The sequence below is a fragment of the Heptranchias perlo genome, chromosome 22, assembly GCF_035084215.1.
Source record: "Heptranchias perlo isolate sHepPer1 chromosome 22, sHepPer1.hap1, whole genome shotgun sequence".
Taxonomy (NCBI): Eukaryota; Metazoa; Chordata; class Chondrichthyes; order Hexanchiformes; family Hexanchidae; genus Heptranchias; species Heptranchias perlo.
Window position 1 is genome coordinate 31,533,814 of NC_090346.1, and position 26,345 is coordinate 31,560,158.

The window sequence follows — 26,345 nt, forward strand, 5'->3', positions numbered from 1 at the left end:
AGTAGAGAAGCAGGTTCAATACAGAAAGTACAGAGGAGATATAAAAAAGGGAATAAGAGGGGCCAAGAGATAGTATGAGAGTAGATTAGTGGCACTATTTTAAAAAGGAGGGAGAGAAAAAACAGGCAACTACAGACCGTTAGCCTAACATCAGTGGTAGGGAAAATGCTAGAGTCTATTTTCAAGGATGTGATAACAGGACACTTAGAAAATATCAATGGGATTAGACAAAATCAACATGGATTTATGAAAGGGAAATCATGTTTGACAAACCTACTGGAATTTTTTGAGGATGTAGCTGGTAGAATAGATAAGGGAGAACCAGTGGACGTGGTTTATTTGGATTTTCAGAAGGCCGTTGATAAAGTCCCACATAAGAGGTTAGTGTGCAAAATTAAAGCACATGGGATTGGTGGTAATATACTGGCATGGATTGAAAATTGGTTAACAGATAGGAAACAGAGAGTAGGAATAAATGGGTCTTTTTCAGGGTGGCAGGCAGTGACTAGTGGGGTACCGCAGGGATCAGTGCTCGGGCCCCAGCTATTCACAATATATATCAATGATTTGGATGAGAGAACCAAATGTAATATTTCCAAGTTTGCTGATGACACAAAACTAGGTGGGATCATGAGGATGCAAAGAGGCTTCAAGGTGATTTAGACAAGTTGAGTGATTGGGCAAATACATGGCAGATGTAGTATAATGTGGATAAATGTGAAGTTATCTACTTCAGAAGGAAAAACAGAAAGGCGGAGCATTATTTAAACGGTGACAGATTGGGAAATGTTTTTTTTTATTCGTTCACGGGATGTGGGCGTCGCTGGCGAGGCCAGCATTTATTGCCCATCCCTAATTGCCCTTGAGAAGGTGGTGGTGAGCCGTCTTCTTGAACCACTGCAGTCCGTGTGGTGACGGTCCTCCCACAGTGCTGGGAAATTGGGAAATGTTAATGTGCAAAGGGACCTGGGTGTCCTTGTACAGCAGTCATTGAAAGCAAACATGCAGGTCCAGCAAGCAGTTCGGAAGGCAAATGGTATGTTGGCCTTCATTGCAAGAGGATTTGAGTACAGGAGCAAGGATGTCCTTCTGCAGTTATACAGGGCTTTGGTGAGAGCACACCTGGAGTATTGTGTGCAGTTTTGGTCTCCTTACCTAAGAAAGGATATATTTGCCATAGAGGGAGTGAAGTGAAGGTCCACCAGACTGATTCCTGGGATGGCAGGACTATCATATGCGGAGAGATTGGGTTGACTCAGCCTGTATTCACTCGGGTTTAGAAGAATGAGAGGGGATCTCATTGAAACATATAAAATACTGACAGGGCTAGACAAAACGGATGCAGGGAGGATGTTTCTCCTGGCTGGGGGGTCCAGAACGAGGTTGTCACAATCTCAGTATACAGGGTAGGACATTTAAGACTGAGATAAGGAGAAATTTCTTCACTCAGAGGTTGGTGAACCTGTGGAATTCTCTACGACAGAAGGCTGTGGAGGCCAAGTCACTGAATATATTTAAGAAGGAGCTAGATAGATTTCTAGACACAAAAGGCATCAAGGGGTATGGGGAGAGAGCGGAAATATTGTATTGAGATAGAGGATCAGCCACGATCATATTGAATGGCGGAGCAGGCTCGAAGGGCTGAACGGCCTACTCCTGCTCCTGCTCCTGCTCCTATTTTCTATGTTTCTAACATAAAAGGGAACCCAAAAGTCTTTTAAAAACATATAAACAGTAAAAGGGTGGTCAAAGGAAGTATGGGACCGATTAGGACAAAAAAGATCTTGTGGGTGCAGAGGGCATGGCTGAGGCACTAAATGAATACAGTCTTCACTAGAGAAGAGGATGCTGCCATTGTAGCAGTAAATGGGGAGGTAGTAGCGATATTGGATAGGCTAAAAATAAAGAGGAAGTACTTAAAAGATTGGCAGTACTCAAAGTAGAAAAGTCACCCAGTATAGATGGGATGCTTCAAGTTTACTGAGGGGAGCAAGGGTGGAAATTGCAGAGGCTCTGGCCACAATCTTCCAATCCTTCTTAGATATGGGGATGGTGCTGGAGGACTGGAGGATTGCAAATGTTACACCCCTGTTCAAAAAAGGGGAGAGGGCAATTACAGGCCAGTCAGCCTAACGTCAGTGGTGGGGAAACTTTTTTAGAGACAATAATCAGGGACAAAATTGGCACTTGGAAAAATATGGGCTAATAAATGAATGTCAGCATAGATTTGTTAAAGGAAAATCATGTTTGACTAACCTGATTGTGTTCTTTGAGGAAGTAACGGAGAGAGTTGATGAGGGTGATCAGCAAAAGAGCCAGAGGCGACATGAAGAAACATTTTTTTTTACGCAGTGAGTTGTAATAATCTGGAATGCACTGCCTGAAAGGGTGGTGGAAGCAGATTCAATAGTAACTTTCAAAAGGGAATTGGACAAATACTTGAAGGGAGAACATTTACAGGGTTATGGGGAAAGAGCAGGGGAATGGGACTAATTGGATAGCTCTTTCATCGAGCCGGCACAGGAACGATGGGCCAAATGGCCTCCTGTGCTGTACCTACTATGATACTATTTAATTCTGACATAGAGAATAAAGTTAATTGCCATATTTGGATGTACATGGCCTACAACAGATGATTTTCTCAGTTTTGTCTAATTTTCAAGGTTTTGTTTCAAAATGATCTCCAGAGCTGGATAAGAGGCTTGGTAGGAGATTTTTTTTGTTCATTATTTATCAGAATTGACAGAAAAAGACCCACTGGTTCATCTAGCCTGTCCCATATAGTTGTGATGCCTTATGCATCATGATAGACACTCCCTACACACTCAGAGCCATGGCATCTCTGGCAGAGGCGAAAAAGCAGATAAAAACCCAGGCCAATTAGGGAGTATCTAGAAAATTCTTCGCCAACCCCTTCAGGCGATCAAAACTGGTCCAGATCATAGTGACGTTGATTTATATTACAGGGTATCTCCTCTTGTATGACATGACTTCTGCCCAGCCAGAAATAGGTCCAGCTCTCTTGAAGGAGTATAGTAAATTAGCATTCACAATGGCTGGTAACCTGTTCCACAGATCCACTATTGTGTGTGAAAAGAAGAACCGCCTAACATCCAACTTATTTCTGCCCTTACTTAACTTATAAGCATGACCCCTGGTCCTCCGTAGCCTATCCAGTCGAAATAATTGGTCCACATACACAATCTAGTCCCTTCATTATTTGATTAACCACAATCAAATTGCCTGCATCTACTCTTTTCTGAAGTATACAGACCTACCAAGGGAGAAGCCCAGATCCCACATTGATAAACTAAACAGTGGTGCTGTATAGCAAATGATAATATTTACAACAAAATAAAACCCAGATAAAGAATGCAAAATTTCGTGCAAATGTTTGTCTAATAGACATATGTAACTATTTATCAGAAAAGAAAGTGATTGTGTTGGACATGATGTTGGATTGTGATCCACTTGACCCCAAAAGAATTTTAATCATATGTGGCCTACTCAATGGTTGTGACAGGTGGGTCTGCCCCCTGCTCATGAAAATTGGATACTTCTGGTCAAGAACATGTATTCAAGACCTGGACTAGGGCTTGAAGCCCTGATTCAGAGGCGAGATTACTGCCAACTGCACTAAGCTGGGAATTTGTAATCCATGCTGATCTCTTTATGAAAGGTAGACTTATTTTAACCAAGTATTCTGGATAAATGGAGGTACAGTATTTGAATGAGTTTCATAATAAACACACCACTCATGGCCAAGAGCTTAGTCATTTTTAATTAAAAACTGCTAATCAACACCTAAGAAGAAAACTTAATGTTTGTTGTGAGGAACATCTGGTATCAGAATATAAATATAGCAAGACACAAGAACATTCCAGACACAGAGGTACAAAATAGAGGGGGGAGGGGGGAAATGGGAAATGTCTAAAGTCAGACCAATCCCTAGATACAATGTGGAGTGTGCCACTACTATTTGGATGATGAAATGGGGGAAACAGAGTGCTCTATGACGCTGGCCACAAATAAAAAAGGTGACGAGTTATTACAATAAAGTAGAAAACAAAATCTAGTAAGTATTCGTTAATTACTTGGTTCACAATTTAGATACAATGTCAAGAGATGAGGCTAAAGATTTTTATTTCAACAGGGTTGTTGCTAATCTCTATAGCTCCAATTTTAGTATATGTGTTGCCAGTGCGAGCACCAGGGTTTTGCTTGAAAATTGTGCAAATAAAACCAATTGTAATTTCTAACAGGAATATTTCCTCCTTTTTGAAGTTCTCAATAGTTGACAAAATGGATACAAGTAGCAATTCTTTAGCTGTCAAGCCTGGACATAAAACCTAGTCTTCACTATTAAGTTTATTTTCCTCCCAATTTGCTCGTTTTCCTCTTCTGAGGGCACCAATTCTTAATATGGTACAGCTCCATAAGTACGAGCAGCCTTTGTACCTCCCAATTGGCCAATCTTCATGTCAACAAATGCCACAGGCTGTTCAATCACATAGGGCATTGCAACCAAGTCTGACCTTGTCCTTATCTGACATCTGCACTCTCCAGTAGGAGATGGCATTTGGGAGTAGAAACCCTGGCTGATTTTTTTCCCCCTCTCGAGGCTAGGGCAACAACAACATCTAAACTGCATAAACTCGGAAGTGAACCTAGGATCCTCTTGTCCGTACGATTCAGTACAATGGTGCTTTTTCCAATGAAACACGCTGAGATATAATTATTAATTTGTTAAATGCCATCAAATCCAGGTCTAATAGTTCAGCTACCAAAATAACACTTTCGGGCAAACCCTCAAAAGCTGCAGCTCAAACAACCTGCACAAAAAATGCACCTTTTGCTTGAAGTTCAATTTTTTTTTGAAATGATAATAAATGTTGCCTATATGTGCATGTTAATGGTGATATCCAAACAGAAATATCAGCTCAGTTTGACAGAAATATTTGGATATTTCTCAAAATATTTACAGCAAGTATTCTCGAGTACAAAAGGTATGAGACACACTTCCAGAAATGCAAATAATGGTTGAACAGTTTATTTTGCAACATGCACATCAACATAAATACATAATTAAAACCTTATAAAAATAAATTATTGGCACAAAAGGTAATGACATTTTAACATAAAATAAGGTTATTTACATAACCAAGAAAACTGCATTTACACTGACTGGAAAATGGTACCCGTTGAACTGAAGGCCCTTTTTAATCTTTATGGCGTTAATGCATAACAATGTTTAAGAAACTGCAGCAACACAAAAATCTCAGAAAAATTGAAGAATTGCATGCTTTGACTGTTTAAGATAAAGTTAGTACGCACATTTTACAGCAGAACTAAACTGAAAGTTAACATTTAACTGCAGTTATACATTCCAAGAGAAAATCTATAGTCCTACTGTAATAGCTGTATTTTATACATTGAGTTAGCATTAACAGTACCATTCTACATTTAGTTTACAGCCAATAATACAGAATACTAAATATATTTAAGATACTAACTGCTACTATTTCTAATAACAGTTCCTCATCAGACACATACTATATAAATCAGTGCAAGAAGGAAAAATTAATCTACTCAGTTGTTAACAGATCCACTTTGATGTGCTTCTGGGAGTGCATGCCCTTTTCAGTTTGTAAGGTATAGAATTGTTAATATTTATACAATACAAGAATTTAGAAAGTTTGACACTTGCAAAATTTCTTCAATTAAATGAAATGGCCTATAACAATATTATTTTAGTAGTTTTTAATCGAAAGGCTGTTCTGTTCAAAGGTCAAGCAACTATGCAGCACCGTTCATCCTATTGAGTGCTGTTTCCTCAGAGTGTCGTAACGCTTGATTTTGTTTTCAGTACTCTTCCTGGGCATACTCCTTTAAAAATTACAAAAATGTTAAGTATTTTAATAAACAAGTGAATTCTTGAAGCTCTGCTGATTAAGTTAGGAGAAAGAGAAAGGTATTTAGTGGAAACTAGAGATAAACAAACAATAATTATATTCACACCCCTTTGAGGGATCAGGACTGCGAAATGTTCAGTTTGGTCTGTATTATGGTATAGCAGCCAGAATTGCAGGCTGCAAAACTGTCATTTTACATATAGCATCATAACCACTGAATGACACTGATAAATTCACTCGTCCATCAAAATAAAATATAAACTTTTAGGGTCAGAGGAATCCTACAGAGCATTTTGCTATGCTCTGCACTTTTTTTAAAAAAAAGTCGAATCATCTCTAAAAATTTAGTGGAAACTAAAATAATTTCCTCCCTTTCACACCACCTTGCAAAAGTTAGAATGTTTACATGTTGATTACCAGCTGACAACACAATGCTGTGTCAGTTTTGATCTCACAAAATCATTTTTTTTATGTTCTTTAGCTATTGACTTCACAGCTTGTAATTAGCTTGTGGTTCCTTCATTAGTGCACTGCACAAAATGAAAGTCAGAAGCATTTTGGCCAGTGAAGTGCAGAAGTACCATTGAGTTGTTACAGGCCTTCATATGTTTCCTCATTAACAAAATAAAATACTGTCTCTCATCAACAAGAAGCTAATGGAAGTATTAAAGAGCTAATTTATTTTGCAAGCAGCAATTCTGCGAACCATTACATACTCAAATCAGTGCAGCAGCAAGATACCAAGAAAACAGGTTCAGTGTTACAGGCCTGCAAAACTCTGATACTGCAGCATTTCACTGGCTGAGATGCTTCTGATTTTTATTTTGTGTAGCTCACTAATGAAGGGATCAGAGGCTGATCACAATATTTTGACTCAGCATCAGTTTTGTAATTGAAAAACATTTTGAGAGATCAAAATTAATGCAGCATTACGGTGTTAGCCAATAATCAACATATAGCAATTTTAAATTTGGCAAGGAAGTGTAAAAGTCAATAGTTAAATTTGAACAATCTATTTCTTTGACTACAGTTTACTTCCACATACAAATGAATAGGCCATTACTTTCACAAAAGGAAATGTTTCCCTCAAAAGATAGTATCATTGCAATGGTATATGAGCCACGTGATCTCCCTCAGCCCACAGTACACATAAATGCTTGAGGGACCTACCACAGGTGTTTGGAAAGGCAGCCACAGCAAAGGATGAGCACCCTACTGAATAGGATACAAGAAAATGTCTGATAGTTAATTCGTCTCACCTCTAGAGAAACTTCTTCACTCAGAGGGTAGCAGGTCTGTGGAATTTGCTGCCCCAAGAAGCTGTGGAAGCTACATCATTGAATAAATTTAAAACAGAAATAGACAGTTTCCTAGAAGTAAAGGGAATTAGGGGTTACGGTGAGTGGGCAGGAAATTGGACATGAGTTTAGATTTGAGGTTAGGATCAGATCAGCCATGATCTTATTGAATGGCGGAGCAGGCTCGAAGGGCCGATTGGCCTACTCCTGCTCTTATTTCTTATGTTCTCTCTTTCCCCCATCCTCCCATCACAATCTTTCCTATGTTTCTCTATTTTATTGACATTAACGTACTAGTCAGTGCTCCTCTGATCTTTCCCCTCTTGTTTCTTCTAGGCACCAAACACATTATCCTAAAATGTTCTTTTTCTTCTTCCATATATGGTGTCAAAATCCTGCAATGCCCATAGTGGAAGATAGCACCATGGTTGAAAAGAGTAGCACAGATTAAAGTAAACAGGAAGTTGTGATGCTGAGTCCTGGTTTTAAAAGCCTAAAGAATGTAGGAGGCAAAACAAAACCGAGGAGGTAAGGACTTTCAGTCATGATAGTTTACTTTCCTCAGGATCTCCAAACTGTGGAAATCCTTCCCACGCTCAAGTCCCTCTGATTTAACCATAAGGATGGACAGCTCTGTTCTTTTGTATGTGAAGTAGAATCAAAATGACAAACAGTAAATTACTTTTTAAAAAAAAATAGAAATAGATTTTATTAGAAATCTCAGAACCTGTAAATTTCAATGAAATCTGAGAAAAACTCATGCAAAATTTTGCAATCTATATCGGCAGATTTATACTGTTAAATCCCTGAAGTGGTGAGAAGTTCTAATAGCTTGCTTATCCCTAGTAAGCAATTCAATAACAGTTCCACCATACATACAGTATAAAATCAACTTAAAATATAAGGCTTTCTAATTAAGATTTTGTATAGCCATATTGTAATTCCAGTTGGCATTAATGCACAACAGTACATTTTTAACTGCAAAGAGAATATTTAGGTAGAAAGTCAACAAATACTGGTTAAAAAAAAATGCAACATACAATGGAAATGTTACTCTTAACATGCAAACTCCATATTTTAACAGGAAACAGATGCACATATGAATGTTTGCAATTTCTTAAATACAAATTTCTTAGATACTTTTCTGTGATACAAAATAAACTAAAAAAAACTAAATATTTTACTGGCCTTTAGGAGGGCTTGCTGAGATTGAAGGAAAAGGAAAAAACAAAACAAAAAAGGAAACAAAAATAATTAGAATATCTAAGGAAACACATTAAAAGAAAATCTGGAGAGGAATATTGGAAGAAAATGCTGAAAATGACAAAGAAAAGTAGTACCGAGGTAGGTGCTATAGAAACCAAGTTCCTCCCCACATCAGAGAAGACACCTCCCAGGCTGCTCATTTTTTAGCAGCTGAATCAACACAAATCGCGCCAAAGGCATTGCGTCCGCCTGTTCAGTTGAAGAAGTGGCATGTCAGATAAAAACAAAAAAAAATTCAAACCAAGTCGCGAGGAAGACAAATGACAGAAATATTTGGAAGAAGTGTAAGAAACAAAAATAAAACACAAAGAAATAAATAGAATTAAGTCAACCTAAATCCAACAAATAGCAAAGAAAAAAAGTGATATGGGGAAATAAAAAAATGGATTGATGTCATCAAATACTCAGCAACAGTGAGTCAACACACCTGGAACACCTTTCCTAGGAAATCTGCTTTCTGTGTACCTCTCTCTATTCTGTTCAACCCCCTTCCTAGAAGTCTGGACCCTAATCAAATAAAAAAAAATTACATGAGTGGATACTATAAATGCATTTTAATTTGTAAAACGAAAGCTAAAATATTTCATGGATTTCAAATAGAATTGAAATTATCATCCCTTTCTCCTTATCCTTACACAATATTCTTTGGGACAAAAAGCAACCGATGAGAGCAATATGAAAGGATATTGCCGATGAATGGTTAAAGCAAAAAAAAAAATTCAGGTACTTCGACAATTATTAGTAACCTTTTCTTAACATGCTGTTGCAGTTTTTAAAAGTGATGATCTTTCAATAATTGCTTTAAAAGGAATGTGTGAAGCACTCAGGGCAGCGTGCAGTCAGAGGAGCACTCGGAGTGGTCCTGGCATATGCCTTTGGCCTGCTGTACAAGTGTTCATCATGTCAGACTGTGACAAATATGAGTACTAGGGTTAGATCCTGCGTGCTATCAAAGGACAAGTTTACAAGGCTATCGGTGATACGTAGTGAGCTACATTGGGCGTGCCCTTGGAGGAATTGGAGCAAATGGAAGATGGTAAGTATGTAATTTTTAAAAATAAATTGTTGATTTTTTTGTGTTGCTGTTATAAGTGTTATTTTCAAGGATTTTTGTTTGGTAGAATGCGAATGGTTCAATCACAAAGATGACTAATCAGAAATTACACTTCCCAAATGACACCACAGAGATGATTCTGAGATCTGATTAGTTGAATAAACAGGAGTCAGATTTTAATGGTTTAAGTTCTAAAATGCAACTGGTTCTACTACAGCAAAAACTGTCCTTTTTAATAATATAGATATATTGCCCTGCTGGGGCAGTCCTTTCACACTTTCCCCTAAAAAAAAGTAAAGTCAAATTAGTATACTGCAGCACAGATTCCTCATAGCCACAAGAGTGGCATTGCAGAGGTTATGGAGTAAATCATTTGTACATTTTGTCTGTCAAGGAGAACAAATATATGGAAGGGAGGAAATAAAAAGGAAGATGGTGCCAAAAATGCATTTAAAAAATCAATACAGTGCTGTAGAAGGATTTATTCTTACAACACAAAAATCTGCAGACTGTAGATCTCAAAGTCGTTGTCCCCATATTTTTTTGTTTCCAAAATTTTGCAGATAGTTAATATCACCACCAAATAAATGAGATCAAGAAAATAATTAGTGTATCATGGTTGCAATACCCTGGACTATCTGCTGGTGCTAGAAAAAAAAACTTCAAGCTGAGTAGGACCAAGTAGGCACTCAATTGCTACACTGCTTAGGTAAGCATGTACTAAATACACACACTGTCAAGATTATATATTTTTACTTAAAAACTGGTAGATTTACTAACTACAAAAAAAGGACTTTTAGAAGTTAAAAACTGCTTGCATTTTCAAATGCAATTATAACAACTTTGAGAAAGCAAGGTACATTAAATGGGTCTTACCATGAATTTAAATCTCAGCCCTGGTGACTCAGAGACACTGTCTTCTTAATACGTAAAGTAGAAAGTTCTTACACTCCAACAAGTTTGCGTCTAGTTTCATATTTGTAACATTATCCCTAACACTATTGGGTTATTGGACAGTGTCAAAAGGAAAACATCTCACCTTTTCTTATGGAGAGCTTTGATACTTCATGACTCAAGGTCAACAGCACAAATGAAATGCTTCACATTTAATACTAGAAATGTTTCTCCTCAAAACATGGAAAGCACATACAGTAAAAGTCTAATAAATACTTATTTGTCAAGATGAAAACACATTTTAACAAATGATGGCAATATTATAGTCATAGAAAATGAGGACACGATGCTGTTTAAACTATTTCTCAAAACATGGATGAAAAACAAAAAGTATTTGAGACATTTCTACCATACTTTCATTTCAAATGTTTTCTTTTTAAAAAATAAATAATTCACAATTGTTGCATTTAACTTTTTAAACAGTTAACAGGTTAGAATTTTGAAAGTAATTTTCATTATTCTATGCAAAATAATTATTCACAATTTTTACCAGGGGTAGACAATGTCTTCCAATAGATGGCCTTAACTCTACTAAAAACTGAAGTACTTCATAACCTTTAAAATTGGGATGGGAATTAAGAAATCATGAAGACATGTCCAATCCTAGTTACATTTCTTCTAATAACAAACCTGCCACATTACCGAGGTAGACTTAGTAGTGCTATCTCAAATGTCCCAACTATATTACACTGACTTAATACAATTAAGCGCAACAGCTTCTTCTAAAGCTTGAACCACTATACACACAGAGGCACGTATAACATCAACAATAACGTGCATTTATATAGCGCCTTTAACGTAGTAAAACATTGCAAAGTGCTTCACAGGAGCGTAATCAGACAAAAATTGATACTGAGCCAAAGAAGGAGACATTAAAACAGGTGACCAAAAGCTTGGTCAAATATTAGGTTTTAAGGAGCATTTTAAAGGAGGTGGAGAGGCGTAGAGGTTTAAGGAGGGAATTCTGGAGCTTAGAGCCTAGACGGCTGAAGCCGCGCTGGTGGGCGAAGGAAGTGAGGGTGCACAAGAGGCCGAGTTGGAGGAAAACAGAATTCACGGAGGGATTTGAACACGAGGATGAAAATTTTATAAACGCATCGACATGCACTGCATAAGTTCCTGCACGTGGACAGTGGTCCGTTAAGATTCAGAGGAAGCTAGAGACAGTCAGAATTGGCTTTATGCATGCTATAGCCAACTACGAGCACAATCCAAGGGTTCGTCTTATATCAGCAGTTAAATAGTGGCTTCAATGTGCATCATTTTACTGAATTGTGAGGCATTTGCCAAGTATTACACCATATAATATTTCTTCACTGCCAGGCCACCGCTTGGGCTGGGTTGGGTTCAGTGGATCAACATGCCGGAGCCACTTGAATTGGGTGGCTCTGTACTTACATTTCTGTAGTTATTCCGCTAAGTTTAAATAACACGTGAAAATCTAGTACAACAAGTGCACAAATGGATTTTCAGGGAACCAGTTTAGACTATCATTTATAACATCCCAAAAAAAATCTATGACACAGACCATCCCACCATGAGCTAAAGCAGAAGAATTACATATTTTAAAACTTCTCTACCATTCAGGAAGTCCCTTTTTTATTACTCTCCCAGAAAAGAAGCCATCTAAAACATCATTGATGAAGACATCAAGTTGGATGGATGACCTTGCCTCACTCCTCTTTCAAAAGAGATGTGTTTAATTCCAATGTAAGGGACTGCCACAGTGTGCCTTTTCTGACTATGTTATGCTATTGGCAGAATCACCCAAGTATCTAGTGAGCAGCACCTCACATCTTGAACAATGGACTAACCAACAGGTGCCCCAAATACAGTAATTTGGCTTTCTGCAGCTCAAGAAAGGATCACACAGCATTAATTGAAAGATATAGGAGCATCTGTCCCAATTGTTGATTTGAATTGGTACCTGCTAGTTCTGGCGGATGCCAGCTTCAGCCAATACATAGCTCTTCAAGACTACATTGAGAAGGCATGAAAAATGCTTCGGTCTTTCTCAGCTTTCTTCAATGACTGCAAAATGACAATGCAGATAAACTTGTAACATCTAAGAGGTGTCTAAAACAGTTCTGCTGGTTCAGAACACCTAGACACACATCAAAAGGGCTTCATCTAGCCCATGTGTGAGGATCAAACTGACAGATCGATTTGCAGCAAAAAAAGGGAAACAGTCACAGGGAGGAAGGGCTCCTGCCTACGCCAAACAGTCGCCATGTCTCTTTACCAAAGCCATTCTCCGAGAACTTGGATTAAACAACTGGTGATGATTAAGTCTAGTATGCAGCATTAGATTTGGATGTCTAGAACATTAAGCTAGCATCTGGCAAGCAGATCAGAGATTGTCCTTCGCCACACTGAAGGCAGATGACCATCAGGGGCCTGATAAGGAAATTTAGTCTTTAGTCAACAGCTGAAGGAAGGCATACCTGGGGGATGTGTATAAGAACACACTTCTATAATCAGGATTCAGTGCCCATCATTACTGATTGGCAGGGGGGCCAGCAGAAAAAGCTCCGAAAATCCATTGAGAGAAACCACTGTTCAAAGGGGGTTATCATGTGTCCATTCTGTGGCAGGAGGATGGTGGCACTACATTCACATATTTTATAGTGAGTTGTGCTATTTACCATGCCACTCAGGCAGAACTCCAAGTACCTAGTTGTCCACATAGCAAGGGCCCAACACTGCATTTGAGTTGCTTAATGGCCAGCTAGTCACTAACCTCTAGGGGGAGGGGAGAGGGGGGGGGAGGAAGAGAAGGGGAAGTAGTTAAGCAGTGTCTTTTTGGGGCAGAGATGGCAACAGGATGACGTGCTCAGTAATGAAAGTTTAGAGTTATGTCAGTCTAATACTGGAGTCAGGCAGACTCAGTGCTCCAGGGCACTGGTGATTATTGACCAGCCAGCCTGATTCAGTATTGGAATCAGAGAGATAGGCCTATCGCTGTGGGTCGGGCTTCTTCCCATTCAGCTCCAAAAGCCCCTTCGAGCTAATGCCCTAACAGGTAGGGTGTTCCTGACTAGATAAGGAATAGGAAGCTTACCAGAGGTCTTTGCTTGCAGATCAAGAGGTTTTAGTTAGTTAAACTCCAGCAATATTCCTACGCACATTTGGGAGTTTGTAAGCCTTGGCTCTGTAAAGAAAAGCTTAAGTTCTTTGGACATGGGAAAAGTGGATTAAGCAAACAGAAACATGGATTTCTCAGTAGCTTGGTTTAGAGAATCAAATGTGTCAGTCATCTGGCTGATCGAAAAAAAGTCCAAGAAGCAAAATGCTCCTTTATATTTATATAAATATGCAAAAGGATCTAGAAGAACTGGTTACCATTCCCCCCAAAAAAACACAGGCAACGAGATTTGTCAAACTGCTGTTTAAAATTTGAGTTATGCCTTTGGATGACAATTCAGTTCCCTGCAGATATTCAGATCACATTAGAATGGAGGATGAAGGGAATTAATTTATATTTCCCTCGCCTTTCCCTTTGGTTCTCATTTTATTCATCCACCATTGATTTAACTTTAAACTTGACTTCATGACGAGCTGGACTAATGAAAAGAAAGAAATGATACAGTTGATCTTACACGCAGCAAGTTGTTATAATCTGGAATGCACTGCCTAAAAGGGTGGTGGGAACAGATTCAATAGTAACTTTCAAAAGGGAACTGGATAAATACTTGAAGGGAAAATTTTACAGGGCTATGAGGAAAAAGCAGAGGAGTGGGACTAATTGGATAGCTCTTTCAAAGAGCCAGCACAGGCACAATGGGCTGAATGGCTTCCTGTGCTGTACCATACTATGATACGTTGCAGGACTTAAAAGGATTACCAAACGATACCCTGTAAAGCAGCAAGCAATATTTAACTGTACAAAAAAGAAAGATGATGCATTTATATTACTGTTATCACATTCTCAGGATATCTCAAAGTGTTTCACAGCCAAAGAATTACATTTGAAGTGTAGTCGCTGTTGTTTTACAGGCTAATGCAGGAATCTGCGTACAGCTAGGGCCCACAAACAATAATGAAATGAGTGACCAACTAATCTGTTTTGGCGGTGTTGACTGAGAGATGAATGTCGACCAGGACATTCCATGCTCTTCTTCAAAAGTGTCCTGGAATTTTTTTTTACATCCATCTGAGCAGATAGATGAGGCCTCAGTTTAACATCTGATCTGAAAGACTCCACCTCCAACAATGCAGCATTCCCCGAGCATTGAACTGTGGTGTCAGCCCAGATAACATGAGGTCCTAGAGGGTTTGAACCCACAACCTTCTGACTCAGAGGCAACTGACACTTACTTTTCCATTTGTACAATTTAAATTATAAATATGCCTAGCACAAGTAAAGAACCAAGATTTCAAAGCAGTATTTTTAAGCAAAAAAATTTTTGGTGAAAAAGTATAGAAATACTGCAGGTTTTAAAATAGAAGCAAAAAGGCTATTTCGTGTTTCTGCATAAATGTAGTATCACCCAGGTATATCTACTTCTTAAATTCTGAATACAACAGTAGTTCAAATTTATGTAATAACCACCTAACCATATGGAATATATGGTACTTTTACAAACTTTCCTTGTACAATTAACACTCTAAATGAAACAGATAACTAAAATGCAACCACTGTCCCTTACCCTTGTCTATGAAGTAGTCTTTGGGCTGGGGCATTCTGCCCCTGACTTGGTTGAAGAATTCTGTAAATAAGCAGTAGCATAAATGTGTGAATTTTATTTTGCAAATAGCAACTTTTCTGCTGATCTATTTCTGGTCTTACCTGGTTTCAGAGGAAGCTTTTTGTTTTGCATGTGACTTCTGTTTATTCGTTATTCCCATTTCAGCAACCCTTGGAGATACAAGACAAAACACATCAAATTCTAGTAAGGTGACGACAAACAATTTCCCAATCCAGCCCTATGTATTTATCTCCTGAACTTGATTTTGCAGGTAAAAAGCGCAGCATAGTTGCCACCAACTCTTCACAACTGTGGCAGTGGACCTATATATGTAAGGAAAGTGCAAGCTAATGTTCAGCTATCTGAATTGCAAATATTTCAACTTTAATCATTTAGAACTATATAAACAATTACTGTCATTCTGCAATAGTGGCACTTACTTAATTTGCCTTTTTCTGTCTAAAGATTTCTGTGTTGCAACAGAAAGGGCTCCCCTTTCTTTAGGACTCTTCCATTTCTCCTGTGGAGAAGAGAAAAAAAGTCAATTGAAGGACGAGCAAGACAAAAAGTAAAATGAGTCATAAAAAAAGCTACATATCATGCACGCTAACTGTGTGCCTTTGCATTATTTAAATGGCTGCAGGCACCTATACATGCCAACTGTCATTTATCACATCAGGAATTATATAACATGGCAATCTAGAGGCTATGTCCTCAGCTATCCCCCTAAACGTACTGAAATTTTCTTGAATTAAGAAAGTGTCCCTAGTTTAATATAGGGACAGAGCCAACAGTCCAAATATAGCAAGTTAACCATCTCATCTAGAATTGAATGGGAGGCAAGTGGGCTTTCCTTGCAGATTAAATAAATATAAAAAGCAGATGCCAGGTCACCTTTAACAAATTCACAGCACTGCATTACCATTTTAGTCAGATAATCTTCACCCACTATTATATACTATACCCCATCTGCACAGTTAGTTTTCTTTTGACCAAAGCAAGCATCTTTGAGACTTTGAATGGAACAAAGTAAAAAGCCAGGTCTGAAGGTGGTCAAAGAAATAGGAACAGAGCTTAGTTTGTGGACATTGAACTTCTTACAAAGAACAATGACCATATTTAAATATATACACCCAGGTGGGAGTTTAACTGACAAATTAAAAGCTTGAATTTGAGGACCCATCATAAATCTGGATGCCACAGGGTATAACAACTGCTGTATATAAAGCAAGAAACAGAAATAGCAAAATGAACTTTTGATGAACCAAGGGACAACTCATAGTCAAACAGTATTTGTAAAGCAAATTAATGGTAAGCTGCATTCTGGTTTTAGCTGTAGTCTCAGCACCAGTGGGTGAACTGCTTCCATCTAGGGCAAGAAAACTTCAAAATGGAAGTTCTACGGAATACAAATAGTGTCATTGCAACTCACTGCTGCAAGCCCTGCTTCACTAAATTGGAATCTATGCAGGTTAGCTGCATTTATTTGATCCTTGACCCGAGTCAGTAGAATCTGTGGGTATTTTCACTTTCACCGTGGTAATCTGGTGGAGTGGATTGCCTGTCCATTTTAGAACCCATCCAATTTTCATCCCTTTGAAATCAAATGAGCAACCGGTCCAGGAACAAAGTCTTTCTTGGCAATGACAGAGTTACAAGATTGACTATTGTCTCTTCTAACTGAATCTTTCGAAGGGTCCCTGCTACAAAGAGAAAGGGGTGGAGAGAAAAGCAGAGGCATACAGAAACTTTCCATTTCTGGATGCCAGCAAGGTATCAAGGACTACTTCCTGGCTGTCCTAGCTCTTGCAGCAAAATCTTGGTAACCATTTGTTCTGGAAGATTCTAATAGCTCTGTCCGAGTAGCCCAATTTCACAAAAATAAGACATGTTAATTTAGCACAAGGAATTCATTTTTACATTTGAAATTCAGTTAACAGCATAATTTCCATATTACTGCACCCTAATAAGGGGTTGAGGAGAGAGGTATCAAAACCATGGCATCACCAACATTAAAATGGCTTAAAGGGAAGCATCACTGTATTTTCCCCCATTTGCTCATTGCTCAATTCTTTGGAATCCCAAAAATGTACATGTGAAGAAGAAACTATCATCCTTCTTCCCATGATAAATAAGTTTCTTTCTAACGCCAACAAAATAATTAATGGTTCACACCATGAGTTATGTAATTGTGTCCTTATTGCATTTTGGTAGCATTCAGTTGCCATTCAACACTGAAAATTATTTTTCTTATAACAAATCCTTCAACTACTATGGTATCAGGATTAAAGATTTGAATAAGGCCTGTTATGTCCATTAAGTCTTTTCACAAAATATTTCCTAGCTTTTCTTATCCTAATTTCCATCATTTGTTTACCAAGGCAAGTTAGTATCACAGAAGCGGTTACACTTTTCAAATTCAATGAGATAGTCTTAATTTTATTGATTTTTATGAAGTAATATTTTAACATACAAAGAACATTCATGTGCAGAAATTCTTACTTCATTGAACTATAGTCACTGAAATTTACCATTTGTCTCAGCTGTTTTTCTTTACGAATTTCCCGATCATGGCATAGGATCTGCATTCTGTCACCAGGTTTCAATACAAAGAAGATATCATGAATCTCATAAAGGGCAGCTCGTAACTAGAAAAAGGGAATCAAAAATTACAGTTATATTTTCTTTGGTTATAAATAAAAGGAACAAAGTTGTGCAGTTTGTGCATTCAATACCTGAGCAACAACTCTTTCCTGCAGTGAAATATCTTGGGGTGAAACAGCACCTCTTTTCAAGGGTGCTTCTGTCCGGAAGCTATTGATAAACTCCAAGGTATCCTTCAACAAAAAAATAAACGTAAGTGGTTGCATATAAACTGTCTAAATAATCACTACGGTCAGTTCAACATCTACTAAAATGATTGCCAATGTACAAGAAATTGTTCTAAGCATAAAAGTTTTATCCCAACAGTATTTTTTTTCACCTCAACAGGTTGAAACACTATTCTGGATTTTAAAAAGAAATATGTATATATAAAAATTTTTTTTTAAAAAAACAGATAAACATCAATTTTCTTCAGTTCATGATTTTTTCAAAAAAATTCAAATTTTTGGTGTATATCACATCATGCACAAAAATAGTGCAAAATTAGTATCATAATTACAGATACAACAGTATTTAAAAAGTAGAGAAACAGCCTACACATGTAAAAATGTAAATTACAATAGATTCCAGGATAAGCATAGAATCATATAGAACAGAAAGCAGCCATTCAGCCAATCATGCCAGTGCCTGCTCTTTGAAAGAGCTATCCAATTAGTCCCAAACCCTGGCTCTTTCTCCATAGCCCTGCAAATGTTTCTTTTTCAAATATGTACCCAATTCCATTTTGAAAGTTACTAATGAATCTGCTTTCACCACCCTATAACAGAGTACATCTCCAAAAAAAGTTTCTACAAACATAAAATGCTGATTATAAAATAGAATCACAGCAATGTATAGAAATAGAGACCCTTCTCAATACATCTCATGCAAATCTAATTTTAAAATATCTAATTTTACAAAGTTACAATTTTTAGAACTCAATACTGCACATATGACTCACTATTGGTATTTGATTAATATGTTTATAATATGGGCACCAGTTATGTGGAGAGACTAGAGAAGCTGGGATTGTTCTCCTTAGAGCAGAGAAGGTTAAGGGTAGATTTAATAGAAGTGTTCAAAATTATATGGGGTTTTGATAGTTTCTCCCTATCTACTCTATTTCCAATGATAGGAGGGTTGGTAACCAGGACGCAGATTTAAGATAATTTGCAAGAAATCCAGGGGGAAATTAGGGAATTTTTTTTAATGCAGTGAGTTGTTATGATCTAGAATGCACTACCTGAAACGCTGGTGGAAGCAGATTCAATAGAAACTTTCAAAAGGGAATTGGATAGATACATGAAAAGGAGAAATTTGCAGGGCTATGGGGAATAACAGGGCAGTGGGATTAACTGGATAGCTCTTTCAAAGAGCCAGCACAGACACGAGGGGCTGATTGGCTTCCTTCTGTGTTTTATGATTCTGTGAAAATGATTTCTTATCTGCAATCCTACAATGTCAGATTTTAATTTCTTACTTTTACAGTCTGTTGAAGCTGTTTCAGTTTCTCTGTCAGCATCAGTCTGCGAGTAAGGAATCCTTTTGCCAGAGCTGTAATCTTATTAAATTTCTGCTGGATCTCTGGTGTATTTATCTTAAATACAGGAATTTCAGTGATGATGTCACAATGCAAGCTTGACAAGTTTCTCAAATAAGTTTGTTTTATTCACTCAAAAGTATTAGAAATAGAAAATGACACAGACACACGCAACAGGTAAGTTTCTTTCCTTATGAAGTAATGATTAACTTATGACTGCCATTCATGTTTTCCACACCGCCTCACCTGCAGAGATATTGGCCAAAAGTCATGGCTGGCAATGAAATATCCTCTTTAGAATTTAGCAGCTTTCAAATGGTCAAACCCAGTTAGTCCAATTTTGTTTTAAGCTTAAAGACTTCCATTTCAGAGTCCATCTATATAAAAGTCTCATACTGTTAGCTAGTGTGTACATCCAAATTAGAACATGCTATTTTTACAGAAATATGTTACATCTGAGGAAGCACTGTAATCAAGAGTCTGAACCATCTGATTGAACCCTCTGTGGACCATGCTCAACTTGAAAAAGCTTAAAATAATCAGGTCCCTAATCAGCCACTATCAAGTATGCAAGTGCAACTCTGGCCTGGGAGAAGTTCCTATTTCCCATGCATGTTTTATAGCATCAAATTCCAAACACTATGTATTATTATTTCTAAATGCCTGTTAAATTTTGCTCAAAATAATCAATCCATAGACTGTCCAGTAGACCAGAATTCATTTCACACTGCTTTGACATAAACTTTTGTATTTGATATTTGGAAAGAACTATTGCAATTCTATGCACCACTTATCAGAATGAAAGTTATCAATTGAAATGTTCCACTACACAGAATTTAGATAGTCACTTAGAAGCAGCAACCCAGTTATGACCATCACTCTTAAATGATCTGATCAGGCTTACTAATTGAGGTATCACACAAGGTTCAAATTCACATGCACCATAAGCCTTCTATTATTATGTATTTTTTATTTTCATTTACTTACTGTAATTAGAAAAAAGTCTTTTCAGAAACATCTAAAAGATTACAACGTGAAGGATAATAGATAGCTAGCAGAAAGTTATATGGCTGTCATACAAATGAGAGGCTTGATGAGGTTTTAAAAAAAAGTACCAAGTGCAAGTTTATTGGCACTGACTGTATCTTATTATTCAAGATGTTACCTTAAAGTCACAGTTCAGTTTTTAAAAATTACCTCCCTCTCTTGCACATCCCTGAACAGTAGAATAGAGTGCTGGAAAATAGGTAACATCATTTGTATATAAAAAAAAAATCATGCACCACCAACTTCCTCTCCCCAAGAAAAATAACTTGCTTTTAAAATGTGTTTTTGACAATGAATAAAAAACACTAGTTCTTGCTTAACCATCTTCTTCAGTCTCAATGAAACCCTATGTAACTTTACAGAGCAAATTCACCTTTGCTAAGGAGCACAGATAAGCACCAATTAGCTATGGTATAACTCTACTTCTAGTCTTGACCTTCCTGGCTTCAGTCCCATGTGGAATGTTAGTCAAAAGGGTTATAGAATGCTTCAACCTATACTAAAGTACTGGTTTGATTCTTATCCCACATGGGATTGAGACAATGTTAAATTTAGCATCTGCATATAACTCCATATATACTTTAAAATACGTGATTTGCATGGAATTGATATTTTCATACTTCTAAACTGCATACAAGAGGCTTGGCTATAAATCACAGATAAAAGACTGACTCTAGATTCTAAGAAAAACAAATCTATAATAAGCATATCGACCATTCCAACAGACTACTTCTACAGTCTAGGAATCCAAATGGGCCACAACGAACCATTTAGTTCCTTCTCACCTGTGACCATCTACTCCTCGGCCTGCTAAGGAAACAGGAAGACTGCGTCTCATGAATTTCATCATCCCCAGCTCCCCATCGATTGAAAGATAATTCGGCACTCGGCATTGTCAAAATGGAATTCTGCATGACTGAATTACTGGTAAATGCTGGAAAAGAAAGTTGGCACATAATACAATTCCAAAATATTGGGGAAAAGATTAAATATTAAATAGCCACCATATCACTGTATATCAGTCTTCTGGATCCCACATAATCTATTAACAGGAAATTTCTCAACAGACAAGATGATCAAGTAATGATAACTGTTTTTTCAAAGACAGGGGGACTAAACATTCAATCTATCTATCCAGGAATTCCATAATATAAGCTTGGGGCAAGTTTGTTTCTTCCAAAGCTCAAGAGTTATAATGTGTCCAATTATTTTACAGCCACTTTTTAATCTAAACCAGCAGAGGCCTTAGCACAAAAAGCAGATAAATGCATGGTGGTGGGTAGGAAGGGAAAGGCAAACTGACAAAGTGACTGAATTGGGCATAACATTTCTGCCCTCATTAAATGTTGTTCCACAATGGTTATACTGCTATTTCTTATCTCTAGCTTCATTCTAATATGAACATATTCAACATAATGATACTTAGTTTCGAATAGTTTGATTGCTTTGGAAATTTGGTTTACTTAAGGATTGAAAACTTCCAATTTTGGCGAATTACATTAAAAAAAATCAGGTTTCACACCCTTGAACATAATTTTGAAGAAAGAACTTTTCACGTTCTCAATATGTCCCAAAGTGCTGCATGGCCAATGAATAACTTTTTTTTTGAAGTGTGGTCACTGTTGTTTGGAGGCAAGCATGGCAGCCAATCTGCACACTGCAAGGTCCCACAAACAGTAAAAGAGATAAATGACCAGTTAACCGGTTTTGGTGATATTGGTTAAGGGATGAATTTGGCAAAAGCATTAGAAAAACTTCCTGCTCTTCTTTGAATAATACCATGGGGTATTTTATGAACAGGTCGATGGGGCATTGGTTGAATATCTTATTCAAAAAATGATACCTCCAACAATGTAACATTCTCTCAGTACTGCAGTGAAAACTCAGCTGAGATTATGGCCAGGATTTTGACCTGAAGCCAGGAAGGGGGCGGGGGTGTTGAATTGCAGCTGGGAAACCCGTAAGTATGGGTTTCCCAGACTTCCTTACGATTTTGACGTAAGGACGTCTTTTATTTCACTTTTGTCGGTTTGCCACTGGCCGGTATGATTGACAGGCTGGCCTCAGTTGGATGGGAGCAGAGCAAGGAAGAGAACGTGAAAAAGTAAGTCTTCAGTTAAGTCTTAGATTTAATAGATTGGGGGGGGGGGGGGGGGGGAGAGGAAGAGTGTACAGGGGACATGCGGAGCACCGATGGGCATGGGAGGAGGGGGAGGGTAAAGAAAGATGAGTCAGTCATCGAAGGAGTCAGTCATGGGGGGTGGGGGGAGATCAGGGGTCATCACAGTGGTCCGGGATCGTTTGGGGGGAGGGGTTGGCTTGTTGGGCCTGGGGGAAGCACTGCTGCTCCTCCCGGCTCACAAGCTGTGCCAGAAAGGCATGTACCTGCAGTTTCTTACCTTCTTGCCTCCTCTCACATGGCATGAAGGAGGAGGCCCAGGAATCCTGGCCCCCAGGTGTTGCAATTGCAAATTCTTTCAAAATGGAGGCCCGCAGCCTCCTTAAAAGGTCTTAGTGACAAACCACCTTCTGGGGGCAGATTGGTTGCCCGCTCCTCATCCCACCCCAGTGAAAACCGGAAATGGGCAGGTTGGAGGCAGGTCTGAAATTGTTGCAATTTTCAATGCCCCCTGCCCCCAACCCACCTGTTTTTCACAGTTAGAATTATGCCCTGTGTGTTCAAGTCCTGGACTGGATCTTGAACACATGGCCTTCTGACTCATAGGTGAAAAGGGTTACCAAGTGAGCCAAACTGATGTTTTAAACAAATGATACAATACTGATACTTGCCTTCAGTACCATAGTATACAGTCGATACCTGATAATTTGAATGCATTTTTGTTTTTTAATGTAATCATTAATTGATGTATTCATTAATTTAAAATTAAGCAACGTACATAACACACCAGGTGAGAATTTAGCACTTAAAAAAATGAATGCAATGATTTGAATTAAGTGACTTTGAATTAGAGGAGATTATATTTTAAAGCCGGTTTTGACAAGCATAATTTTTTAATATATAATTGCAATTTATACAGTTACCAGTAATAACTATTGTGTGTTATAGCTTTGGTGCTGTATTCTTAAATAGGGAAATATTGGTCTCTTAAAACTCAAATTACCAATGTTACAAGAAATAGTGGGTTGATTGCCATCTACTCGATTGATCAGAGATGGCATGGGGTAGTTTTCCTTTATTCTCCTCCAATCTAAAGAAGTTTCTTTACTTGAGCGACTTTCAGATGATTCCATCACAAAGTTCCTTTGCTCTCTGAATCGTCGTTCCTGTTCTTCTATTTCCTGCAATTCAAAAATTTTTGACATAAATTAAAATGTGCTATTAATTTTTTTCACTTCAAAAGATACCAAAAGTGAATTAAAACCTGCAGCATTAATTAGTTCACAACCAAGATAAGCTGTTTAAAGACAGATCAATACCCCCCCATCAATTAAAGAGGGGTCATGTTTACACTTAGCCAGAGGAATACCAACATGCAATGGGAAATCTCCAACTGCTCATCGCCAAAGCAGCATTTTGCATTTTACCAGAATTAATGCAGCTTCACCAGCTCAAAACATCCTGGAGAAAATTCCACTCCCTTTATGTTGCAGGGCAATTACCTAGCACCAGCAACAAACATCTGCACATGTTCAAACTTCTTTATGCTTGGATTATGTAATGGAAATGCAGACCACTTACAGGCCTATAGCACCTTTAAAAATATGTTTTTAGAAGTGAAGGTAATTGAGAATTTGTACATGAACCATTTTACAACTGTATTTACTAAAGTTTTAAAGGCATCAAATGATGCACCCGTGATATTTCACATAAATGCTCAACTACAGCGATTCTAAAAAAGATCAGTAAGAGTTAAGATCTTTCACCAAATAAAAACTATTCAGTTTATTTATGGGCACACTGTTTCAGTTATCACTTTGAGCACAGCTTTAAATTATTCCTGAATACTAGTCACACCTGCCTTTCTTATTCCCTCAGGTGCAGCTCTTCCTCCTCCAAATCCAAGAGAGCGATTGGAACCCCCAAGAAAGATGAAATTTAAAGACTATTTTAGAGAGGTACTTAGGAAGAGGCCTAGAAGCTGCCCTATATCATCATGCCAAATCAAAATTTTTGACTGAATCCAAGCCAACCAGCTAGACAGTTTTCCAGGTTAGAAATCAGGTCACCAGAACTACTGACTCAGAGTGTCAGTACATAAACTTGTGAAGGACCAATTTGAAATTCTACACTAGCATCGAAGGATGCACAGTTTGATTAGTCTTTCAAGTTTCTTTACTAAATTGAGATAAGGGGATTACTAATAATACTTCTGATAAAGGAAATTTAAGATTCATATGGACACAATGAGGACACCAGGAGCAATATTATCATTTAGTTTTATAAGTATCCTATTGTTTTTTTTAAATGGTTAAATTCTTTTATTAGTTGTGCCCCTTAAAAAAAAAGTCACATTTACAAATGGGTCTTCAGTTGATGGCACTGGGGCAACCCAGTACATCCTAATGGTTCTTTTGGAAAAGGGCATACCCCGTTGGTAGGGTTTTTTCCCCCATAGTCAGTCAGCCAGCTCAGTATAGTCTCCAAGTTGCGACCTCCATTAAAATAAATGGAACAGTACCAGAATCCAAGTGGCTCCTCTCCACCTGACACAACTTGAGGGGCAAGGAGGAAAGGAAGCCAAAAAAAGCAAGTCTCTGTTTGGATGGGAAGATCAAATTCATTGTTTTTTTAAACAAAAAAAATCAGTATTTTTATAATTATATATGTATCTTTTACATAGACTTTGGAGGGTTACTTTAAACAAAATCTATTCCACTTAGGCTTTACTTCCCCTTCAAGCTTAGGGAAACCCAAAAAGTTACTAGTGTCTGAAGTATATGCACAAACTGTCCATTGAGGACTGACAGTTAAACAAATCCAGATGATCATGATGCCTGGGGATCACACCAACAACTTAAAACAGCTGGGAACCCCCGAGAATGGCACGTGGAAAGTATCTGTTTGACAAGGCAACCTGGGGAGCACGGTCAAGAAATAACGAGTTAAGTTTTCAATCAGTATCAAATAATAATTCAAAATGGTCTAGAATCCCCATGGAAGGCGTAGAGTCTGTGGGTGGAGGCTAAGTGACCATCCAGGGATATGCCTGTGAAGGAACAGTTTCCCAGCATTGGTCTTGTGGGCCAGTGCTGAATTCAACATCACCAACTTGCCGTATTTTGCCCGGAAATGCATTCCTATTTTATGCTTTAATAGATTACAGGACAAGCATCAAGGGCCAAGAAAGCCTATTTACTATTTAACTCCACTGGAAACCTGGTGCAAATATACTGTAAAAATGCAATGACAAGAGTAGGTCTGACTGACACTGACAATCCATAGAGAGCAAGTCTGAAACCTAAACAACAAAAAAACAATTTTGTTCAGGTGGCTCATGCCTTATTTACAATTGAGGAAACGAGAGGAGAATTCATGTGGCAGCATACGGCATACTTCAGCAGCCGGTTTATGGAGTAAGGTTTCTGTTCTCACCCTTGAATCATACTATCTAGGTTTGAGCAGAAAAAGGTATGCTCTGGATCGTAGGGGACAGGGCGAGGTTTATTTACGGGAATAACTGGTGATGCTGACACAAAGCCACTATCCAAAGCAACAGATTGTAACAGACCATTACTCTCACAATTCATATAAACAACTGAGAGTGTGCAGAAGCTGCAAAGAAAAAAAAAGTTACAAGGAAAAATAAAAGCAGCTACTGCCTCTCTTCCACAGTACCAACAATCTTCAGTCAGAAACCTGAGGCATTTAAATTTTACTTGCTATTTGGGATGATTACATTCAAGTCCTCATTAAGTGTCAATCTGGAAAAACAATGGATCAAGGAATAAAAAAATTAAAGATCAGTACAATTGAGGGACTTC

At 37.9% G+C, this 26,345-nt stretch overlaps 1 protein-coding gene across 6 annotated transcripts in view; it reads right to left on the bottom strand.

Moving 5' to 3' along the window:
* Window positions 1-5,028: 5,028 nt before the first annotated feature.
* The window catches only part of LOC137340624 (centriolar coiled-coil protein of 110 kDa-like), a 59,029-nt gene continuing 37,712 nt past the window's right edge, over window positions 5,029-26,345 (bottom strand). For 4 of the 6 annotated variants that reach the window (XM_068003202.1, XM_068003197.1, XM_068003198.1 and 1 more), the window contains 10 exons: window positions 23,525-23,702; window positions 21,188-21,336; window positions 19,296-19,412; window positions 17,908-18,009; window positions 17,704-17,820; window positions 15,613-15,692; window positions 15,274-15,342; window positions 15,134-15,193; window positions 8,904-8,983; window positions 5,029-5,886 (listed from right to left, as the gene is read on the bottom strand). In XM_068003202.1, coding sequence (XP_067859303.1) covers window positions 5,834-5,886; window positions 8,904-8,983; window positions 15,134-15,193; window positions 15,274-15,342; window positions 15,613-15,692; window positions 17,704-17,820; window positions 17,908-18,009; window positions 19,296-19,412; window positions 21,188-21,336; window positions 23,525-23,702 — 1,005 coding nt within the window. In that variant the 3' untranslated portion in view covers window positions 5,029-5,833. The remainder of the gene's footprint in view (window positions 5,887-8,903; window positions 8,984-15,133; window positions 15,194-15,273; window positions 15,343-15,612; window positions 15,693-17,703; window positions 17,821-17,907; window positions 18,010-19,295; window positions 19,413-21,187; window positions 21,337-23,524; window positions 23,703-26,345) is intronic. The other 2 variants (XM_068003200.1, XM_068003199.1) reach the window with 2 other exon arrangements.